The following is a 20,866-nucleotide window of genomic DNA, read 5'->3' as shown; positions in this document are numbered from 1 at the left end:
GCTAGCTTTTGCTATTTTCCTTCTGTTACAGTGAATTGGACGGCGAGTCAGGTCATGACTCTCTTAGTGAATGGAGGCCAGAAACAGGATTTTTATCCTCCGGGACTGTAAGCTGGCGCTGGCATTAGGTTGCTGAAACTGTCCCCACTCCAGGCTTCTGCTCCCGCCACAACAGTCTAGATAAATATTGCAAAGAGCAACTCACATGTTACTGATCCTTTGTGTTTGTGTGTGTGTGTGTGTGTGTGTGTGTGTGTGTGTGTGTGTGTGTGTGTGTGTGTGTGTGTGTGTGTGTGTGTGTGTGTGTGTGTGTGTGTGTGTGTGTGTGTGCGCGCTTATATACCTGCTCCCTATGCCAAATGGGCCTTGTATTGATATATCCTCTCTGGTCATATAAAAAGGTAAAACACCATTAATCCTGCACTGCTACATCTGCTACATCAATCAGTGTGACCTGCCACACTACAAAATATATATTTATAGCACAGCTGAGCAAAGGCCTCTGACAACCATGGGAAAGAAATAAACTGCTGTGTTTTGACAGGGCGATGAGGTGTAACTGAGGTACTGTACATCAACTCGCTGTACAAAAATCTGTTGCTTCTAAGGAGTTATGGACTCTCTGGGTCCATATGTCCCCTGCACGCTGCAGTCCAAGCTCATCTCAGTCTATACTACAACTGAGTCAAAAAAATATTTAAGTTAGTTTAACTCCCTTTCACAGTTAACTCCCTCTCTCTTTTTAACCCTCTTGTTTAAATACGGCATGAAATAACAGACTGCCCAATTCACTATTAAAAGACAGATACATATATAATATGTACACCAAATTGTAACACACTTAAAAGGCGCCAAGAATTGTATCCACCCACACTGTCATCATCAGCCTGGATAGTTCAAATCTTTGAATGGGAGGACTGTACAGACACTGAAGCCTCCGCTGGCACCTCGGGGACTGAATGTTATCGTCTGAGACTGTAGGAACTGTAACCCCGGTCCCTCTCCTGTCTGTCAGTCAGTCAGTCGGTCAGCCCCCTATCCATCCCTCCCAAACCCTCGTCTTCTCCCTCTTTCTTTCCTCGGTGGTCCGTCACTCAAAACGCTCGTAGTTCCTGGTTTGTCGGACCCGTGGGACCATGTCGAGCAACAGCCTGCAACAGAAGAAGAGAAGGAAAAACAGAGTTGATGCAAACGCTTTGATCCCCTAATATACAAATGTGTGCATTCCATTCCGACTTATTGAGACACTGCACACGGACATACATTCATTTTGGGTGTTTAAGGAAGAACATCTCACTGCATCAGCAGCAAAGAAAAAACCTTTCATCTGAAAGCCTACTTGTTTGAAGAGTAATGTTTGTGCATGCTTTTTAGGGTTCATTTTAATTGGTTAAATGCTAAACTGCTGTTTGTGGATGGCAGTCTGGAGGTCAGTGATAGCTTGATTTAGGCGGGGCAACTGTCTATCATCTGGGCTAGTTGTTCCTATATTTTTTATACAAAATGGAAAACAGAACAGGTGCTAATATAGAACTTTGTGGTACACATGTGATCTATCAACAAATAACAAAAATGTGCTATAATAAGACCTTGTGATCAACAAAATCAAGAGCCCTGGAGAAATCAACAAATACAGCTTTGCCATGTTTTTTTAATCAATGGAAATATATATATCATTACATTACAAATTAAGCCAAATAATTGTTTATTCGTGAGTTTATGATTCAAATACTTTGGCCAAAATAGATACCTCTACTATTACTGTATACTATTTCTTTAAATCATCTCCAGAACAAAACATATTTACAAATATTGTTCACATATAATGAAAAAAAATGAAAAGTTTATGGTCCAATACTGATCCTTGCAGGACTCCACATTTAATCTTACTACATTCGGATTTACTACCAGCAAACCTTACATATCGTTGTCTGTTATCCGAATAAACCACCCCTCTAATAACTTCTAGTAATCACTTACTTGACTCCATAGGCGAGGATGATAAGACCCATGAGGACGCCTATTGTCCCGTCCAGGTACCACACCTGGGGTTCATGCTTGAACACTTCAGCACTGATGAGGATGGAGAACCCCATGACTCCCCCCACCAGGGAATTGAATCCTGGAAAAAGAAAACAAAAAGTCAGTTAATGGGGATTTTGTCGGCTTAGTGTTGAAATTCAGCTTATGTTGTTTTTGGACTTCCCTCGGAAACTGCTAAGAGTCCATGGACATGTGATATTGCCTGCGGTGGCCTCTTTAAGTATACAAAGTGTCTTGTGCTATTACAGATTCTTGAAATGCCTACAATATCTGACAGATACTCAAAATGAAGGTGAGAAACTGCTGCATATCTGCTACTCCATGGAGGGAATGTAAGCATGAGTAAGACGTGTTACAGACATGTGAGCGTGTTTGTGCAAACACAATATTAACATACTGCAGTCACACTGTGATGCTGTTACTAGGAAAAGGACAGTACTTCATGAGTAAAAAAAAAACAACCTTCCTACAAATATATGAGTGGACAGACTGATATAAGAGGTATTTGAGCATGTGTGTGTGCACCTACCATCAGTGACGAGGGCCCGGCTCGTGAGCACTTTGCCAAGCAAAAACTTGATCACAGCCAGGGAGATGCACACCAAGCCGCTGACGATGGACACGCTGAACAGGAAGTCATCCTGACATAGACACACACAGAAGCACAGAGAGAAAGTGGGAGTCATGGTTTGTTTTCATTTGATGATCTGCTCTGTCTTCACCGCCCGGTCACGTTACTGGTGTCCCTCATGTGCACTACTGGTTGATCCACATGAAACCGTGAGAAACTTTTACAGTTTCAATTAGATTTTATACTAAAGAACTGTTCTTTTCAGTAAAAATGCAACCTCATCTATCATTCAGTATCAAGGTAACTAAACATGATTTTAGGTAGTCAGTGAGTTAGTGGACTAAAAATATGACTTTTTTTTTTAATTATTAATGAAAGAGACGTTTCTCAGATCTAACAGGGCTACGCCTTTACTCATTGAATCCAGAGTTACGAAGTGTAACCAACACAAACACAACAATCATGGCATCTTCTCTTAAACCAAACCTACACCCTTTCTGTCAGCTATCATCCCAGCTAATTAAGCTGCACTTTTATTGTTCGAAACAGAGACACTATCATAATCATCCACTACATCTCCACTGAATTACATCACCTCCCCTCTCGACCATTCACTCAAATTATACCCAAAAAAGGTTTCCCTTTGAATCCCCTAGCCCTTATTTTATTACCTTTCCTGGCAATTATCTGTATCTCATCAAATGCTCTGCCTTATCCTTACATGTCCTTTTGGTTTTAAAGAATTTCAAGATTACTTTCTTTATGTGCCTGTTGTGAGACTCACCAGAAAGAGCGTCAGCTAAATGCCAAAAATGCAAATGCTCAGAACAAGGACTGATGGAGGAGAGGGAGAGAGGGATGAGAAAAGAGAAAGAGAGGCTGCGGAGCACTCAGTGCCTCTGCGGCAGCATTAATATTGCACTATGGCCTTGGAGCCATGTAAAGCAACTTTGGCGAGCTCACAGACACCAAAGAGGAGATGGAGAGAAAACCTCAGCATGCTGCATAGTCCTGAGTCAGTACCGTGACTCAGGTGTGAAAAATAAATAGTAAAACATACATAGTGTATTATCCTCAAAATATTTTATGGGGGGAATCTCCCCCCAGTGAACTTTAAATCAACATTCAAAGTAGGTGGGTTGGCACGCAAGAATCTGATTATACACACGAGAGAGATTTCATGACAGACCGACCGTGCACAGAATGTGAACAGTGCTTGACATTTACATTTGACTTCCAGAGATTCTTGTGCAGAATATGAAAACAGTGCCAACTGTTCTGATAAGTCAGGTAGGCCAAAAACTGTATCATTTATGATGATGATTGGATGTGGAGAAATTAGTTTAAAATTGTAATGATAATAATGTAAAAAAAACAACAAAAAACAGTTTAATTACTGTGGTATTACCTGGTCTGAATGTTTACCAAGCAGCTCCATTACACACACAAACATACATTTAGGAACTGAAATTTTGTTTCAGTTTGATGAGCATGAAGACTACAACTGTTTTGGTGGCTAACTGACATTAATTGGGCTCAGAGGACTATCAGAGCAGGAACAGTCAGGTGTCAAAAAAACAAACATCCTCCACCCCCTCTCTCTGTCTCCATCCTCTTCTCTCTGTCTCCATCCTCCGCTCTCTGTCCTCTCTCTCTCTCTCTCTCCTGCATACCTAAGCAGCTGCTCATTAACATTTCATAATGAGGAGGAAGAGAGGGAGGCTGTGAAAAGTAACCTTATTTACAGCATCTGCACACTGAGGAGGGCTGTGAGGCATACACAAGCTATATATAACTCAAACTGTGATGCACCAGAAAGCAGTCTGGTAGAACCCGACTGTGTGACTGAAGAGGAGCAGGTTGACTCAGAAAATAAAACAATCTGTCTGCCTCGCCGCTCCCACAGCCTTTGTTTCTGCTCTGCTGCTCGCTGTCGGTCAGGCCCGTCTCTTCCCCTCACTGCAGCCACAGATGAATAGATGGTCCAAAACATCAATAAATCATAATTATTATTTTTCAGAGTTAAATTTAGCGGTTTAGTTTAGGTTAAGTTCAGCGATTTAGAGGGATCTATTGGCAACAATGGAATAGAACATTCATAATAGAATAAGCCCATCATATCTACTTAGGGAGCGGGTCCTCTTCAACAGAGCCCGCCATGTTGCACCGCCATGTTTCTACAGTAGCCCAGAACGGACAAACCAAACACTGGCTCTAGAGAGGTTTAAATTTAACAATATATTAATGTTTTAAAGTAATTTAATATATAATAAGTAATTTAGTGATACGTAAATCACCACTTAGTCAACACTTACATTATAACTAAAGTTTGATCTTAACCTGAGCCGATCTTATAAAAGTTAATCAGTATACTCATTCAATCTTAAATAAAACAGCTTAAGGTTTTCTTCTGAGGAATGTGATTAAAAGTATATTTTAAAAATTGTATGTGTGTTGTGTACTTTTTCTATGGGATAAGTTTAACTTGTGTCATGCTGTAGCTCAGATATCCAGCTTTTAAGATCCTGTACTCTGATATTAGCTCATTTGAGAGTCTTGAAACAGTTTTTAGCAATTAGATAACTTCACACAACTAAAAGAAACAGCCTGGGAGCTGTACATTAGATACAGCTCATTCTATAATGGATGTAATCGTGCATTTGAGGCTAAAACAGACGGCAACAATTCTTTTTCTATTTTGAAAACTACACCAGTGTGAATTAGATCATAGAGCTAAAGTAGAAAGAGGCAGTGAAGAGCCTGAATAATCTCAGCCAGTAATTCAGCTAACCAAAGCATAATGTTTTCATATTTCATCATCATCATCATCATTACGTTCAGGTCCTCGACTGCATTTCTACAGGGATGACTATTGCCTGGCAACAGGGTATTAAAACTATTTCAGGAGATGTGAAAGCTCCTGAGTCTTCACACATTCTTCATCCAGCAGCAGTTACTGTTACACCTCTGTCTCTCACACACACACACACACACACACACACACAGAAGAAAAACAAACCTAATGGAATGTAGAAGCTGAACATCATGTTTTTGTGAAAACCAATTAAAGCTGCTGGACAATCATTTCTCTTGTTTTCAGTCCAGTTTGTCTTGAGGTGAAAATCGATCCGCCTTTCTCCAAGATGGGTTGTTTGTTTCGGAACTGAAATGATCTCACATTAAATGAAAATATTTAGCTTGGTGTGAGACAAAAATAACTTTGTTGTTGTTGATTTTCAGCTTATTACTAAGAGCAATGACAGTTGTTGGTTATTTCATATGAAAGATTTCTGCATTTTTTTTCTTTGAAGAAGAGCTTTGCTAAGGCAACATGTTGCCTGTTTATTCCAGCTTGTTAAAGGCTGTGTTATTGTGCACTTGACACACACAGGGAGCTGTTCCTATTAAAATCTGCACACATTTTGATGCTAAGCTTCCAGTTTCTTTTCCCAATGACAGCTGATTTCTTCTCTTCTTATTTAACTGTTGCTCAGAGGGATCTATGCCTCTTTATGCCCTTTCAATTGTCAGTCTGGTTGAACCATTGTACACCCTTCATACAAAATAACATAACATTTGTAAAGAGGCCTATCTAAAACGTAAAAGCATTAAAGACCATTTAAAAATATAGAGTGGTCCTCTCAGACATGTGACAGGACACAATCAAGCCTTTGTGTTAGGGGATTCCCAACTTTTGAAGGGCAGTGTATAGTCAAAACTACTTACCATTTTAGAAAAATACATATTAAAACAATACAATATTTAAGCCAACTTTTCAGGGGCTTTAAAATCAGTTTGTTCTGAAAAACATAGTGGGACATAAGTCTTTCTAATCCTTTTTTGGATTTGAATGTGACAATGAGTAATGAATGACAGACTTAATGTATCACTACTGCAAGTAATTTTCATTATTACAAATATCGATTAATGTTAATAGATACAAAACATTGACAATTGTACCAGACTGAGCAAGAGCTAACTTAATAAGAAAATGAAATATACTGTTACAGTCAAATATGAATAAAGCAATATAGCAGTTTGACAAGATAACCTAATGCACCACCGCAGCCTCGAGATATAAAATTAAAATAAACCTAATCATCCAGACGTGATTTGTGATTTTTCCAGAGCCCAAACTCTCCATCTGTTCAGTAACAACACTGAGCTGCTTCTCTTTATTGCTTGGCCTCAGTCGGGCCTGAAACACCAACCCTCCAGTGACCAGCACCATGTGATGGCCATCTTATTAGATGTACTTCCAGTTCAAATGGAAAGACAGAATCAGCCACATTACGTCAGCAGCTTCATGTAAATTATGACCTGCATGTTGTTTGTCTTGGACGCTGAGAAGTACATGCAGATTTTGAGAGGATATCAATAGAGAAAGGCACAAAGTCAATAGGGTTTTTTGGGGATTCTAAGAGAAATCCTCGTCTCTGGCAGACTGGTGGTATTACAGCGGGGAGAGCAGACGAGTCCTGGCTGGACAAAGTGTTTGTGACTATCTGGCCAAGCCTTAAAAATAGCCTCAAATTCCACTAAAAGAATCTGATTATACACCAAACGTTTGGCTTAAATTCTGCACCCTGACTCCAGTGAGATGGACAAAACTGTTAAGTGACCCAGCTTGACTGTTCAGCTGACAGTAATACAGCTGTCAGTGTACTACAGAATGTTAATGTGTTTAGGGTTAAATGGATAACATAATCTGGCCCATATGGTAGATGCTTTAATCCAAAGATCTCCTCCATCTCCAGTTTGAATCAAATTCTGACCCCTGCACCACAGTCAGAGTCATTTCATGCATACTGACATTTAGTGTAAGATGTATATGTCATCTTACAACAACATGTGGTAGTAAACTCTAATAGAATATTATCTACATTTTCAACCAGTCTTTGCAGCTGTTTGAATCCGGCTTTTGTATTGGTAGTTGATAAATTCTTACCACTTCAGGTAGCAGCTTGGTGGCGAGGTCATGGATGGCCTTACCCATAATGCACAAGGAGGACAGGATGAAAATCACGCCCAGGATAACACAGGCTCTGCAGGGGAAAAGAGACAGAGGAAAACTGTGGTGACGAGTATATTACTATCTACACAAACGCACATTACAGTGCCAGTTCCAAGTTGGATTGTGTGAGCCAGTAGAGCTGTTGTGGCTGTCTATCAAAGTACATGTATTGCCAGAAGTGTTGCTGACAGTCAGCAGTAACCTACTGCTGCATTTTAGCACCATTCAGACCTTATGCTGAGAAAAAGATAGCTAAAACTAAAATGTTCCTGTGACCTCAAATCAATTCTGAATCCCAGTTAACTGTGTTACCCTGATGTACAGATGCTCTGTGAAGACTTAGTTAGAAGCAGCAGATGTCCTTCAAAAACCTTTATCCAATTAACAACGTCTCGAAGGAGACAAAAAACAACTGGAGCATATGCCCTTGTCATGCATGGCTTCCAATGTGTGTTCAATTCTGAAGGCTGCTCTCGAACCACACTTTGTGTCTTGGGTTTTGACCAGATAAGGTAACCAAGGCAACATCCAACATCACTATTGGAAGTCCACAGCAGGACACAGGACACACTTTCGATCGCCTGCTTGCTGCCAGCACCCTGACCATTCAACAGGCCCACCTGACTTTCACACACACACACACACACACACACACACACACACACACACACACACACACACACACACACACACACACACACACACACACACACACACACACACACACACACACACACACTTCTCAGCCAGGTACACTAACAGGCCCCCTGTTGTTTCTTGCACACAGTGGATGTAAACATGACACCGTGTCTCTGAGCTGCTGTTGGCTCCACAACAAAAACAACAAAACTGCAAAGAGACCAGCGAAGGTTTTCAGCAAAACACAGCTTCTGTTTCAATACATCCATCATATCACATCTGGATGTCAATTCTTTTTAATGTCAATACTGCCACAACAACAGCATCTCATTCTAACATTTGCCACAGTCATGTAAATTAAGGAATTAAGGTGTTGTTGTTTAGAAGGGCTCCGTGTTTCATTTGAGAGCAAAATTCCCTAATTTGTCTCGTTTTGACATCTCAAGCTTGTTACCTTGGCAACTGGTCTGTAACCCGGGCATCACTATTCAGCCATATCTCCTCTATCAAACACAGACAGACACAAAACTGAATAATAATAATAATATTGAATCCCCAGTTGTCAGTAGTTTTCTCACTAGCTGTCTAACAAACCCACACAAAACAGCTGGAAGTGCAGATCAAAAACACAATGCTACAATATGTATTTGAGTGTTCCATGTGTGTGCGCTTGCAGGTAATTCTCACTTTTCTGAGTTTCAGACCATTTATGGATATATCTGTGTTTACAGTGTGTGTGTGTGTGTGTGTGTGTGTGTGTGTGTGTGTGTGTGTGTGTGTGTGTGATCCAGGAGGAAGTCTAAAAACATATGCAAATAGACAAAACAAGCAAATTAAGAAATTATCTTCATTAATTTGACAACATATGCGCAGCATTTAGCAAACACACTTCACATACACACAACCAAATACACACACACGCTGCAAATACAAAAACGATGCAAAATGAAAAGCACACAAACCCTGAAAACAAATGCAACAGAAAAACGCTGCATCCAGTTTACACAACGGAAGGCAAGGTTATCTCAGAGTGGATATTTAGTTTTCCTAATTTTTTTATGACATTTTTAAGTGTTCTACTTTTCAGTAACATATATGGGCTAACTAGTGTTAGCTAGCAAGCTCTTGTAGAAGTCAGTCTCTAACACGGTAGCTACGTAAACCTGTTGCTCTTTTATAATAGTGTAAAAGACTAGGGCCAAACGTAAAAGTGAATTAGCACCTTTTAATGTTGCTTCTTTAGTACTCTTTTCTTTCCGATTCCAAAACAAACCTCTCTCTCTCTCTCTCTCTCTCTCTCTCTCTCTCTCTCCCCCCATGGGGTCGAAAATCAAGCTGTTCCACTTAGCGCTCCCCCTAGGGGTGTGGAGAACTTCCGTTGTGTAAACTGGATGCAGCGTTTTTCTGTTGCATTTGTTTTCGGGGTTTGTGTGCCTTTCATTTTGCATCGTTTCGGTATTTGCAACGCGTTGTATTTGGTTGTGTTGTGTATATTTGCAGAGCGTTTGCTAAATGCTGCGCATGTAATGTCAAATTAATAAAGAAGTTTTCTTAATTTGCTTGTGTTTTGTCTATTTGCATGTGTTAGATGCAGTGCGTTTGCCCCTGTTGGACACCGTAGATTGGCTTAGCTTAGCATAAACTGTAAAAGGGAAAACAGTTAGCAACTACCAACACACACAGAACACCAACAGAAATGTAAAAACAACTATTTGTGGACAGAGTGACTTGCTAACTATTTCTTGATTGGGAAATGTACCTTTCTGTTTGCAATAACTGGTATTTTATTGTTTGTAACATGTCAGATATTTGAATCAACGGTTGAATTAATGTCTTTTTCTGTCTGTGTTACTACCTAATCTCCAGAGGACGGGATCTCATCTGTCGCCTCCACAGCAATTAGCAGTCGCTCCTCTGTGTGTGTGTGTGTGTGTGTGTGTGTGTGTGTGTGTGTGTGTGTGTGTGTGTGCTGGGACTGAATGATCAGAAACAGATGCTGGTTATTATTTAAATGAATTGATTGTGTATCTTCTCTGGTAATGTTAAAACTCATTGAATAGAGCAGAACAGAAATAAAATGACAGACAACTGCCTTTCACTCGCGTTTTGTTTTTTCTCTCTTTCGATCGCCTGCTTGCTGCCAGCACCCTGACCATTCAACAGGCCCACCTGACCTTCTCACACACACACACACACACACACACACACACACACCTCAGCCAGGTACAGATAAGACATGAGGCGCCTGACTGTGATCGGTCCCAGTGGGCCGAGGCTGACAAAGCTGAAGAGACCCTTTATCTGACACACTCCTCTACAGGACAAAGCAGACCCCCCCACACACACACACACACACACACACACACACACACGATTGTGGACACATTGAAATGGATTTCATCACTTGTCTAGGTTTGTTTGGTCATAGATGGAACTAAATCATCTGGGCAAGCCAACAAAAGCTTAAACGACTGCAGGGCGTCTACAAGAAGTGTCCTTAATATTAGATTTTAAGACAAAAAAAATAACAATATACAAAAACAAGAGGTCAAAATGACACTATTCTTGCCTAAGCATTGATTTAAAAAATATTACATTAATGATAACCTGCAAGATGCATATCATATTTGTTCACTTTCATTTGGGTGGCTAACACTTACACTAAGACAATTAAACGCAAGTGATTTTTCCAGGGAAAGACCTGTTTAACACTATAGGTGTTCAGAACATCAAACAGGAATGTTTTAGCTACATTTGTTGCAAGCCATCACATCATTACCTATTTTTAGCGTAACATTTTAGTGATGTTAATGCCACAAATGTATAGAATTATAAACTTTTTAAGGCATTTTTAAGTATGGACTCAAAACGTTTTTTTGATTTTGAACCAGGTTTGATATGATCTGAGTGAACGGTGATTGTACTTACATGTATTCGCGGTGTGCTGAGTGGACGGCTGCAGCGTTGCTGTACCGCCACAGTACAATGACAGAGGACAACACATCCAGCGTGGCATCAAACTGCAGAGTGAAAACATAAAACAGATGTTTTACATTCTCTTTACGACAGCATACAGTGTTAGCCATCGTATTCGTAGCTTTAGTGAAGTGGAGGCTTTACAGTCGACTTACAGCAAATCCAAAAGCTGAAGCACTGTGGCGCATGATGGAAACAGCTGCAAAGAAAACAGAGAGAGAGAGACACACTGAACAACAAGTAACTCAAACAATGTGCTTTCAAAACTATTATATTGATCATATATGATTATCATATAAATCTAAAGGTTCATTATTGTGAGGAATTGCGGTTCTAGTTATTAAGAAACAAGTAAGATGCATTTTGTTGACTGAAACGATTTGGTTATCGGCATATTATGTGCCCGTTTTGGCCAAATGATAATAAGCCGTTGATGTGTTGAATACAAACACTGAGCCAGAGACACTGTGTGTAATCTTCTGCACACACATACACCTGCAATGGCAGGCAATGAGAGGAGAAGGAAGGAGAGACAAAAGGGAGAAAGATGCAGATAGATAGAGGGGAGGAATCCTCTCCTCTCTTCCCAGGTTTATTTTTAGCGACACTCACTGGGGGCCAGAAACTCGTCTCAGCCCTGCATGCAGAAACACAGCATTGTGTGGTATCTCTTTCTCTGTGCTTCCCCTTTAGTCGTTCATTTTCTTTCTGCAAGGATAGCGAAATCATGATACCTTTCATCTTCTATCTCCCCATTCCCTCCCATTTTCTTCATCGTCCTTCATCCAAACCTTCCTTCATCCTTTCTTGTTTCGTTGACTCTCTCCGGGGTGAAGGTGCAATCATCCACTTCCCCAGCCCAAAATAAAAACAGAAATGAGCGCTGCCTTTACATGCTTTTGCAAAGTATGTCATTAATGGCAAAGAAGCTCAGAAATAGAGGTTAAAGGGCAACAGTTCGTAACGTCACCATCTTGAAGCTGAATACTGCACATTCTTATCCCCCCAACTTCAGTATGTAGCTCAACTTCAACTTCAGATTTTCACAAATTAAAGGTTTGGGCTCAAATTGAAACAAAGAGCATTTTAACTCTTCCTGAGTCAATTTAAGCAAATTTGGACTAGCAGAAACACTTTGCAGCCATGCAGAGTTACAGAAATATTTGTTAATACAGTTTTATACATGTTATGTGTGTAGCCAGCACATAACAACCAATTTCACTTGACAACCATCACTATCAACAGAATGGCATCACTTACAAGAAAGCACACTATGCTGAACTAGAACTGGAAGACCGGGTCAAACTGCACATATCGCCTACATTAGTGCCTACCATTACCATCATCACCAAAGGTCAACAGAAAACATGTGGCACACACATTAACGATGACACAACACATAACGTTAAATTGCCCACACTAAGGTCCTTAATGTTAACTGGCAGCTTATAGTCAATTTAAAGAAATATGTTTTTTGTGATTATTTGCAAAACGGTCAATCTTGAATAAGTCCGGGAGGCCTTAATGACACAAGTGACAATTAAGTTACGTTACCCCCATTCTGTTTTTTTCCCCCAATATGGCGCTTTGCCAGGTGAAGTTCATCAGACAGATTATCGTCACCTATGTTTTTCTGCATCAGTCAACTTCTAACCTCGCTCGCTAACAACAAAACGATCCATAAAGTCCCACAGAGCAAACACTTGTTTGTTTTTTTTACTCCCGGCTAACGTGTAGTTAGCGTTAGCTGATTCATCCAAGCTTTGCTAGTGCTCTGATACAGCCAAACTTCTCTCTCTCTCTGACGCACGAGGTCTGAGCAACCAATCAAAAGACTTGAAGTTACTACAATTATTTATATTTCTTTCATAGAAATTTTTGATGAAAATGTATATTTAATTGAATTTATGAAATGGGAGGACATTTTTTTGATTGATTTTGACTTTAATGTGATGTCCAGATGTTTCTATTCATGTGAAGACCTCGTTTTCTGGTAAATATGGTTAGAGGACTGTAAAACTAGTGAAAAAAAGATAGTTTAACTTCTGTTATTTACTATCAATCATCACATAGTTTACATATAGTACATCATATAGTGTATGTTTACTGTATGGAGCATATGAAATGAAAACAGATCACACAATGAACATCGCATGACTGATCTATTCTTTAGAACATCCAGGGTGGAGATATTCTTCTTGTCAAAAGAAACGTCAAACCCTGGGTGCCTCGGCTCTTAGCGTGGTAACAGACATATTATACAGCAAATAAAACGTGACAGCTTTTCAAATGAAGGTAAATAGAGAGGGAGGGACACACATCACACATCTGCCAGAGTTGAAATAACAAGGGAACTGTAGCAGGCACATTATTTGTTTACATGTGAAGGGTTTGGACACACCAACTGAGCAAATAACACAAGAACATATGGCAGGGCTAATACAGTATATAACTTTACAAAGTGCCTCACAGAAAGGTATAAAATGGATGCAGATTCTGTGTTTGATTTTTGAAATACAAAACCATCTACTATAATCATCAAGGGAGCCGAACTGTACGTTCAAGTAAAACACTGAATCGACAGCTTGTAGTTAAATTCTGCAGATAGCTGAAAATACGTTTGCTTTCATGCAATTTTATGCAAGTTATTAAAGGTCTCATTTGGAATGGAAACCCCACAGATCTGCCCGTAACATTATGAGCTGGTGATCCCAATCCAGAAATGTATGCTCCTCCTCCCTCAGCCCCTCTTTCCTTCCCTTTTCTCCTCCTAGCTCCTTCATTAGGAGCAGAAAGAAGAAATTGTGTGTAAATGAAGCTGCTGCGGCTCTGCAGTTGTCAAAGCTGAGCCCAGCGATGGCTAATTGGCTCTCAAGAAAGCTGGGTGGGAGTCAGTGGGGACGGAGCTCCAGCATCGCATCAGGGTAACACGCAAAACACACACACACACACACGATAAAACACCATCCGAGCTCTGCCGGTTTATTGGCCGATTCTGGAGCTGCATTATATATCAGTGAAAAACTTTGCTGTCAAGGTTGTTTTTACAGTTGGTGGACTAATGGTGTTTGTCTTGCTGTACTTATAGCAATGCATACGCCTTGTTATTAAAGCAGCAGCGAGGGCTCTATTACATTTTCATTTATTGAACTAAGTTCTACTCTGCCCATTTCATTCTAGGAAGGGTTGCGGAGCACAAAACATTTACTGGATGTGACATTGTGTGACAACAAATCTCTGCCAACAAATCTGCTTCTATTTGATCCAAACACAACAGTTCAGACTGAAATTGGCTGCTGTGGTTGCTGCTAGGGGTGGGGGGGGGGGAATCGATGCAGCATCGTACTGCAATATTTTCCGTGGCAAGACTGTATTGATACACGGACGCCAAGTATCGATCTTTTATTATACAAATTTCACATGAGAATTTAACCTTTTGGTAGTAGAATAATAAGATATAAATTATTTACAATGCAACTCCTTGGCTTATCTCCAAACACCCAGTGACAGTTTCACAGAAGGTTTAACGAGTGATTACGCAACTGGTGCAGTGCTTGTTTGCTAATAAATGTTCATTTTCACTACTGTATTAAACAGGAAGTTGCAGATAAACAAAGAAAAGGAGGCTTGCACAGCAATGATAAGATCATAGTGAATCTAACTGATGTTGTTATAAACTGTGTGCAATAATGAAATGAAAAACTGTATAGATGTGGTATCAACTGCACTGATGTAATATAAATGATTTCATCACATTAACTTCACAAATCACAAAAAGAGCATAACACTATGCTGATATGATAAAATGATATGGTATTGTATTACATGATAAAATAGTTACAAATCCAATAAATAATATAATTAAAGCAGACTAGAAGCAACATTTTGTCACCGCAACACAAAGCATCTGCAAATGAACTATGTGGGACTGGATTCTCCAATTTGCAATTAATAAAGCTTTTTCATCAGAGTGGGATGTATTAAACACATAGCTAAAGCAACACACACACACACACACACACACACACACACACACACACACACACACACACACGACAAAGAAGGAAGTTGTAAGACTAAGTCCAGTCCTGCTTCTGTACCGGCGTTTCCTTATCCTAGCAGGAAATGGGCAAAATGTTTGAAACAACATGGGCTGAATTCAGGGAGAGGCTCTGTTGTCTCCGTCCTTCAGCCACTTCACTCCAAGTCGCTTCACTAATTCTGACCCCAGATAAAATTCCAATTCCTAATTTCCTCCTCAAACAAGACTCTAATTAATGATTGATTGTTTCTTTTTCTCTAGAGAGCGTCAGAATCTAAACAAACAATTATGTGTGTGTAATGACGCTGGCCCGGTGTGAGAGCAAGTCAGATCCCTGTTTACTGAAATTACTGCTGCTACCTCATTCATGTCTTCCTCTGCTTATTTCTGCAGCTCAAGCAGTGCCATGTTTCATTCATGAGTAAGAAAGGCATGATGTTGCAAGCGAGTGGTACCACTGCAGGACTTCAGAGATGTGATAAAAATGGCTGATGAAGAAATTGCATGAAAAGATGTTCAGTGAAGAAAATGGCCGGTTTGTGGGAATCAGGCTAAATAAACTTTTGTATTCTCAAAAACATTTCAAAACAAGATCATAAGGAAGACATGCTATGTTTCTCGCTGTCATCAGTCTTCAGCATTACAGGAATGTCTCATATCTCTGCACATCTGCAAACCAATGTGGTGATAAGATACACAGCAGCAAAGCCTCTTTACGTATGCATCTGCCAAACACTAATCTGCATTTACTGCAGAGGAGGACGAAGCAACAGTTGAATATAGCAGTATGTGGTGGTGACAGGTCAAGACAAGGCTTACAGAGTCTGTGATATTTCCATCATCTCAAGCACCACTTTGCAGAACGTCATGTTTTTAAAGATGGATAGATGTCTAAATGATCTGCAGGATTTTTTTAAATGGGCCTTCAAATCCAATTTCATAAATTAAAACACGTCAGAATAACCTTAATTACATCAACAAAGTGAATTACTTATTCCCCTAATTCTTCCCTTTCTCTTCTCAATGTCAAAACGCAGAATGAGTCATTGTATCAACGCAGAAAATTCTTACGACAAAGGTGGGCGCTCAAACTTGGCCCTGAAAAACATAAAACTTCTTACATGTTGCTTTTTTGACTGAGTGATATTGTCATTTGAAGTGGAAATAGTGGGAGGCTAAAGGTTTTAGCAGTGTTTGAAACAGGATGTGGACTTTCAAAGCAGCGTGATCACATAAGTTGCTTGTCCTTCATGTTGTCTCTGGTTTAAGTAGCCTGCTGTTGTTTAACAGGTATCACAGTAATTAACAAACCTGTCCTTCAACTGAAGAACCCACAGCAGGCATCAGTATTTCTTTGGATTTCATTTGCTTAGAAGTCTTTGACCAGAAATGTAAAAAGCATCTCTTCACGTGAGCCAGCGGACTCATTAAAGGAAATGATTGTTACTCACTGAAAGCAGCGATGGCCAGGATGATCGTGATCACTATGGACACCCAAGACACCCACAGAGCTTTCTTTCGGTAACTCTGTGCTTCATGAGGCTTCAGACGCATGCTGCTTTCCAGAAGACCTGCAGACAACAACACAGGGCACAGCGACACACAATTTACAGACATGACTCAGAGAGGAAGCAGGGCAGGGAAACAGAGGGGCGCTTTAACAATGACAATGCCAACATGCTGATGTTTAGTCATAAAACAAATCATTGGACGGATTAAAAGTTTGACCTGATGATGGCACTACACTACAGGAAAAGTTATGGGATCATGAAAGGGACTGCAATTCATCCTTTGGTGAATGTCTGAACCAAATTGCATGGCAATCTATTTAAAACTTGTCAAACATTTCACTCAAAATCACAAATGATAACCTCATGGTGGCACTAGAAGAAAAGTCAGGGGAACACCACATTCAATAGGATATCCTCTCAGGACCATGAAGGCCTGTACACAATTATGGCAATCCATCCAATAGATGATGAGACATTTCACTCTGGACCAAACTGGTTGACTGACTGACTGACCAACATTGCCCCTTATTGAAATGAAACCATGTGAGAAGTTTCAATGGGAAATGTCTCTGTGGTGGAACTGCTCACAACTCATAGACATCTGAACTGTGACCCCAACTAAACTCTGCTTCTTTGTAAGGGTCACAAGCCAAAAAAGCTCCCTGGTTGAGTAATTCATATCCACTTTTGAGTTAACTTAATACACTATCAATTGATACTTGTCCCATTTCATTGTGGTCGTTAAAAGTTATTCCAGAGAAAATCTAGTAATTCTGTCCTCTAGACCCTAAAAAAAACTGTTAAAAATCTATGAAGTACATGTAGTTAAATGGTGTCTTTCACACGTTACAGGCAGCTAGTTTCAACTTTTTTTTCACTTTGGTATGACAATGAACTTGCAGAGGCTTGAAATGTGTTTAAGTTATCCATTCAAATGAACATCATGTCTGATTTTGTTTTAGTCAGAGATTAAATTGTGAGTGCAGTTCTCATAAATCACAGAACCAATCTTCTGTTAGCACATTTATACAGCCTATGGTTAGAATCCTAATAATAATCAGGGTTGGGTCTTAAAAATGCACCCATAACATTACAGTGACTAGTTTCAAGATATTGAATTAACATGACATACCGTATATCTTAGGTTAATATCTGATTACTTACTTGGCAGTGTACAGGCGCAGCGCAGGAAAAGCATTTCATACAAACACACTTTCATCTGTGCCATATTTAAGATGTAAAACACCTGCCATAGCAACATTTCTTCAGTATAGTTGAAGGAATACAAGCGTAAACAGATTTCCTGCGTATACCGCATAAAATACATTGGGCTACTCTCCATGGCATTACGCACAGTGTGCACCCTGGCTACGGGGCATCCGGTGAATCCTAAACTTTCAACATATTTCACAACGCCTACCTCCGTCCTCTATGCTGTCTGTTATCTTCATCTCCTGGTCCATCTTGAAACCCTCTCCGTGGCTTTCTGTGTTGGGCTGCTGCTGCTGCTGCTGCTGGGAGTCCGTCTCCTCGCACTGCCCGTTCAACGCCGTGGGGTCTACTACAACCGGGTCCGGGACTGCGGTGGAGTCTGGCAATGTAGAGTCCGTCATCTTCTCAGCAGGTTGCGGTTCCAATGAGGCACTCCAAAAATGTCACACCTGGGCGATAAGTGCAGACTTTCAACTGGGGAGACACCCAGAGACAGTGAGGGAAGGAGGGAGACTCCTTGCAGGTCTGCAGGTCTACTAGCGCCAAATTACACACTGTAAGGTGAAACAATGCCGGAAATTAAGAGATGTGAACTTCAAAACAAACGCCTATTTGCCAACTGAAAAAAATAATGCGAAAATGTCTATTTTGTTCAAATATACAATACATCTGAGCCTTTTGTGTGTGTTTTTTTGTGTTTAGTTTTTTTGTTGCAAATAATGTCTATGCTTTATCATTACGGTATTTAAGAATCAAACATGGCTTTTATTACCTCCTGTTACCCAAAAAGCAGTAGTAATTTGGGTGATACTCAAGAAAATTAACTCAAGTAGGCTATTAAGTGTGCTACAATTTGGGAACTTTCCTTGAGTATGCTACTTTATACTTTTGATATACTAGCCTAGCCTACATTTACAAAGGATTGGGTAGCCTAATTTTTTTTACTCCACTATTTAGTCTATTACAGTTAAAATACTGCTCAGTAAAATTCTTAATGCTGAACTTTACTTTTAATTATGTTAAGTAGGCCTACTTTTATATTGTTGAATTGGAAGGCTACTTTTACTTAGGCTAAGTAAGAAGCTAATTCTTCGAATCACTAAATGTTTTCAAGTTGAAATTTGCAGTTTCCATTAAATTTAATGGAAACTGCTATTTATTTTGAAGGTGGTATAACCGGTAACCTAGCCTACGTGATGTGTCTATGCTGACAAATAGTCTGGACAGCCTAAGCAATAGGGAAAAAAATCACAACTGGCTCCAATTCGCGACGTCGTGAAATAGCTACACCTGGACTCTAATTACTAAATCCCGGTGGAGTTCACGAGAGCTGTGCTCGCGCTGGAGTCGAACAAAGCTGCTGATCTGCGCCCTGCGTCCGCGAGGAATCTGTCCCATGTGGATTGAGCGAGCCGGAGGACCTGCAGACAGACTGGACCCGTTACTCTCCTTTCACGTGCGTGATTGAAAGATAATATAGTGATAATAAGTTAGTCACAACAACGCGTTGTCCTCGTGAGCGGCAACCCATCAGTAGCTAATTTCTTTCTTCACTTTTCTGCCATCACACCCTCAAATAGACAGTTATTTCCTCCTCTGTGGCCAAATCACTGATGTGATGATGATGATTAGGAGAAGGAGGATGTTGTTGTTTTTTTCAAAATCATTTTTACTGGGTGAGAGGGCAACGACAATTCAAATCTTATATTTCAGGATTGAGTGTGACGAAATTATGTTTTTGGTTGGAGTTATTACACTAGCCTACACTGGGAATGGTAACGGGATTCCTGTAACGGGTTGCTAAGATACAGCGCTATACCTGCTTTTTCTGCTTTCTCTGGGTCAAACCCCGGAACTGATATGGGGTTTTCATTGAAGGCCTATTTACAAGTGATAAAGCATCCACTTTGAGCCTGAAAAACAATGTCCACATGTAAGGTGAATTAATTGAAATGTGAGGGGGACACAAATCGCCTACATTCACAATTCTGACATTTCATTAACAGACCACACTTAAATTAGCATAACATGGTTGCATACAGGCCTATAAGTTTTAGAATTGTTATAGCCTGCAGGAGCAGCCTAGGTAAGCTAAACCTAGTTTTGTTAGATCACTTGTAGCGGAGATTTCACTCGCTGAGCTTGATTTTTGTCTTGGTCTCTGCTTCCATTTAGTGGTAGAAGGAGAGTAATGCAGGCCAGAGGATGCTCCACCATGTGGTGTCTCATTGTAGTCTACATGCGTTGATCTCCCATGGAAATGTCAGAATCAGAACAGAAGAAGGATAGGCTATAAAACCGACATTTTAATGAATAGCAATTTTAGCTGTGGTCTGGTTTTCTTGTCATATTGATCAAATAGGATATTAATGTCTGAACCTCTTGAGTCGTTGCTTTACATGTCCCCGGGAATTCAGCCATTATAGAGGCTTGGTGGCAATAATAGGGAGATAGGCGATTTTACAATCGACATGCACCAACTCTGAATGCAATAGGCCTAGTGGTAACAATTCAACTTTGATTTCTAAGGGCTCTTCGGGGCTTTACATTAGTAACCTAAAAATAATGCAAAGTACAGTTGTGACCCCTAGTGGGTAATCTGGATATTTCGACCCTAATTGCATAGCCTCGCTATTTCTTTGAAAAATCAACTAGGAAAGCAACGTCTTTAGTAAGTTAGCTTCTGGCTAAAGGGCTGAATACATTTAGCTATTACATCTGAAATAACGTTCGTTTTTGTGGACAAAATGTCACAGCGTAAATGAGGTATAATAATAAATTGATTGATTGTGGCATCAATGAGTGCTATTTGCACTACCGAACACTGGTGGCGCTGTTCAGAAAATAGGTAACCGGTT

At 40.1% G+C, this 20,866-nt stretch overlaps 1 protein-coding gene across 1 annotated transcript; it reads right to left on the bottom strand.

Annotated features, from left to right (window-relative positions):
- Window positions 1-250: 250 nt before the first annotated feature.
- On the bottom strand, window positions 251-20,801 carry LOC144512590 (transmembrane protein 163a). Its single transcript, XM_078243398.1, has 8 exons — window positions 18,217-20,801; window positions 16,737-16,856; window positions 11,399-11,442; window positions 11,196-11,287; window positions 7,563-7,659; window positions 2,573-2,684; window positions 1,981-2,122; window positions 251-1,151 (listed from the first exon to the last, which is right to left on the bottom strand). Exons 1-8 carry the CDS (start codon window positions 18,407-18,409, stop codon window positions 1,091-1,093), a joined length of 861 nt encoding a protein of 286 aa, XP_078099524.1. The 5' UTR covers window positions 18,410-20,801; the 3' UTR covers window positions 251-1,090.
- Between the last annotated feature and the right edge of the window lie 65 nt (window positions 20,802-20,866).

The sequence above is a fragment of the Sander vitreus genome, chromosome 24 (genome assembly GCF_031162955.1).
Source record: "Sander vitreus isolate 19-12246 chromosome 24, sanVit1, whole genome shotgun sequence".
In the NCBI taxonomy this organism is placed as follows: Eukaryota; Metazoa; Chordata; class Actinopteri; order Perciformes; family Percidae; genus Sander; species Sander vitreus.
The sequence above is the reverse complement of the archived record's forward strand: the minus strand, read 5'-3'. Positions and strand labels throughout refer to the sequence as shown.

Excerpts from the sequence above, each read along its gene's own strand:
- LOC144512590 (XM_078243398.1), bottom strand. The coding sequence starts at position 18,409 with ATGACGGACTCTACATTGCCAGACTCCACCGCAGTCCCGGACCCGGTT. Across the intron at positions 11,443-16,736 it reads CCTGGCCATCGCTGCTTTCA|CTGTTTCCATCATGCGCCAC; the intron begins GTGAGTAACAAT and ends TTTTCTTTGCAG. Across the intron at positions 7,660-11,195 it reads TCAGCACACCGCGAATACAT|AGCCTGTGTTATCCTGGGCG; the intron begins GTAAGTACAATC and ends TTTCCCCTGCAG.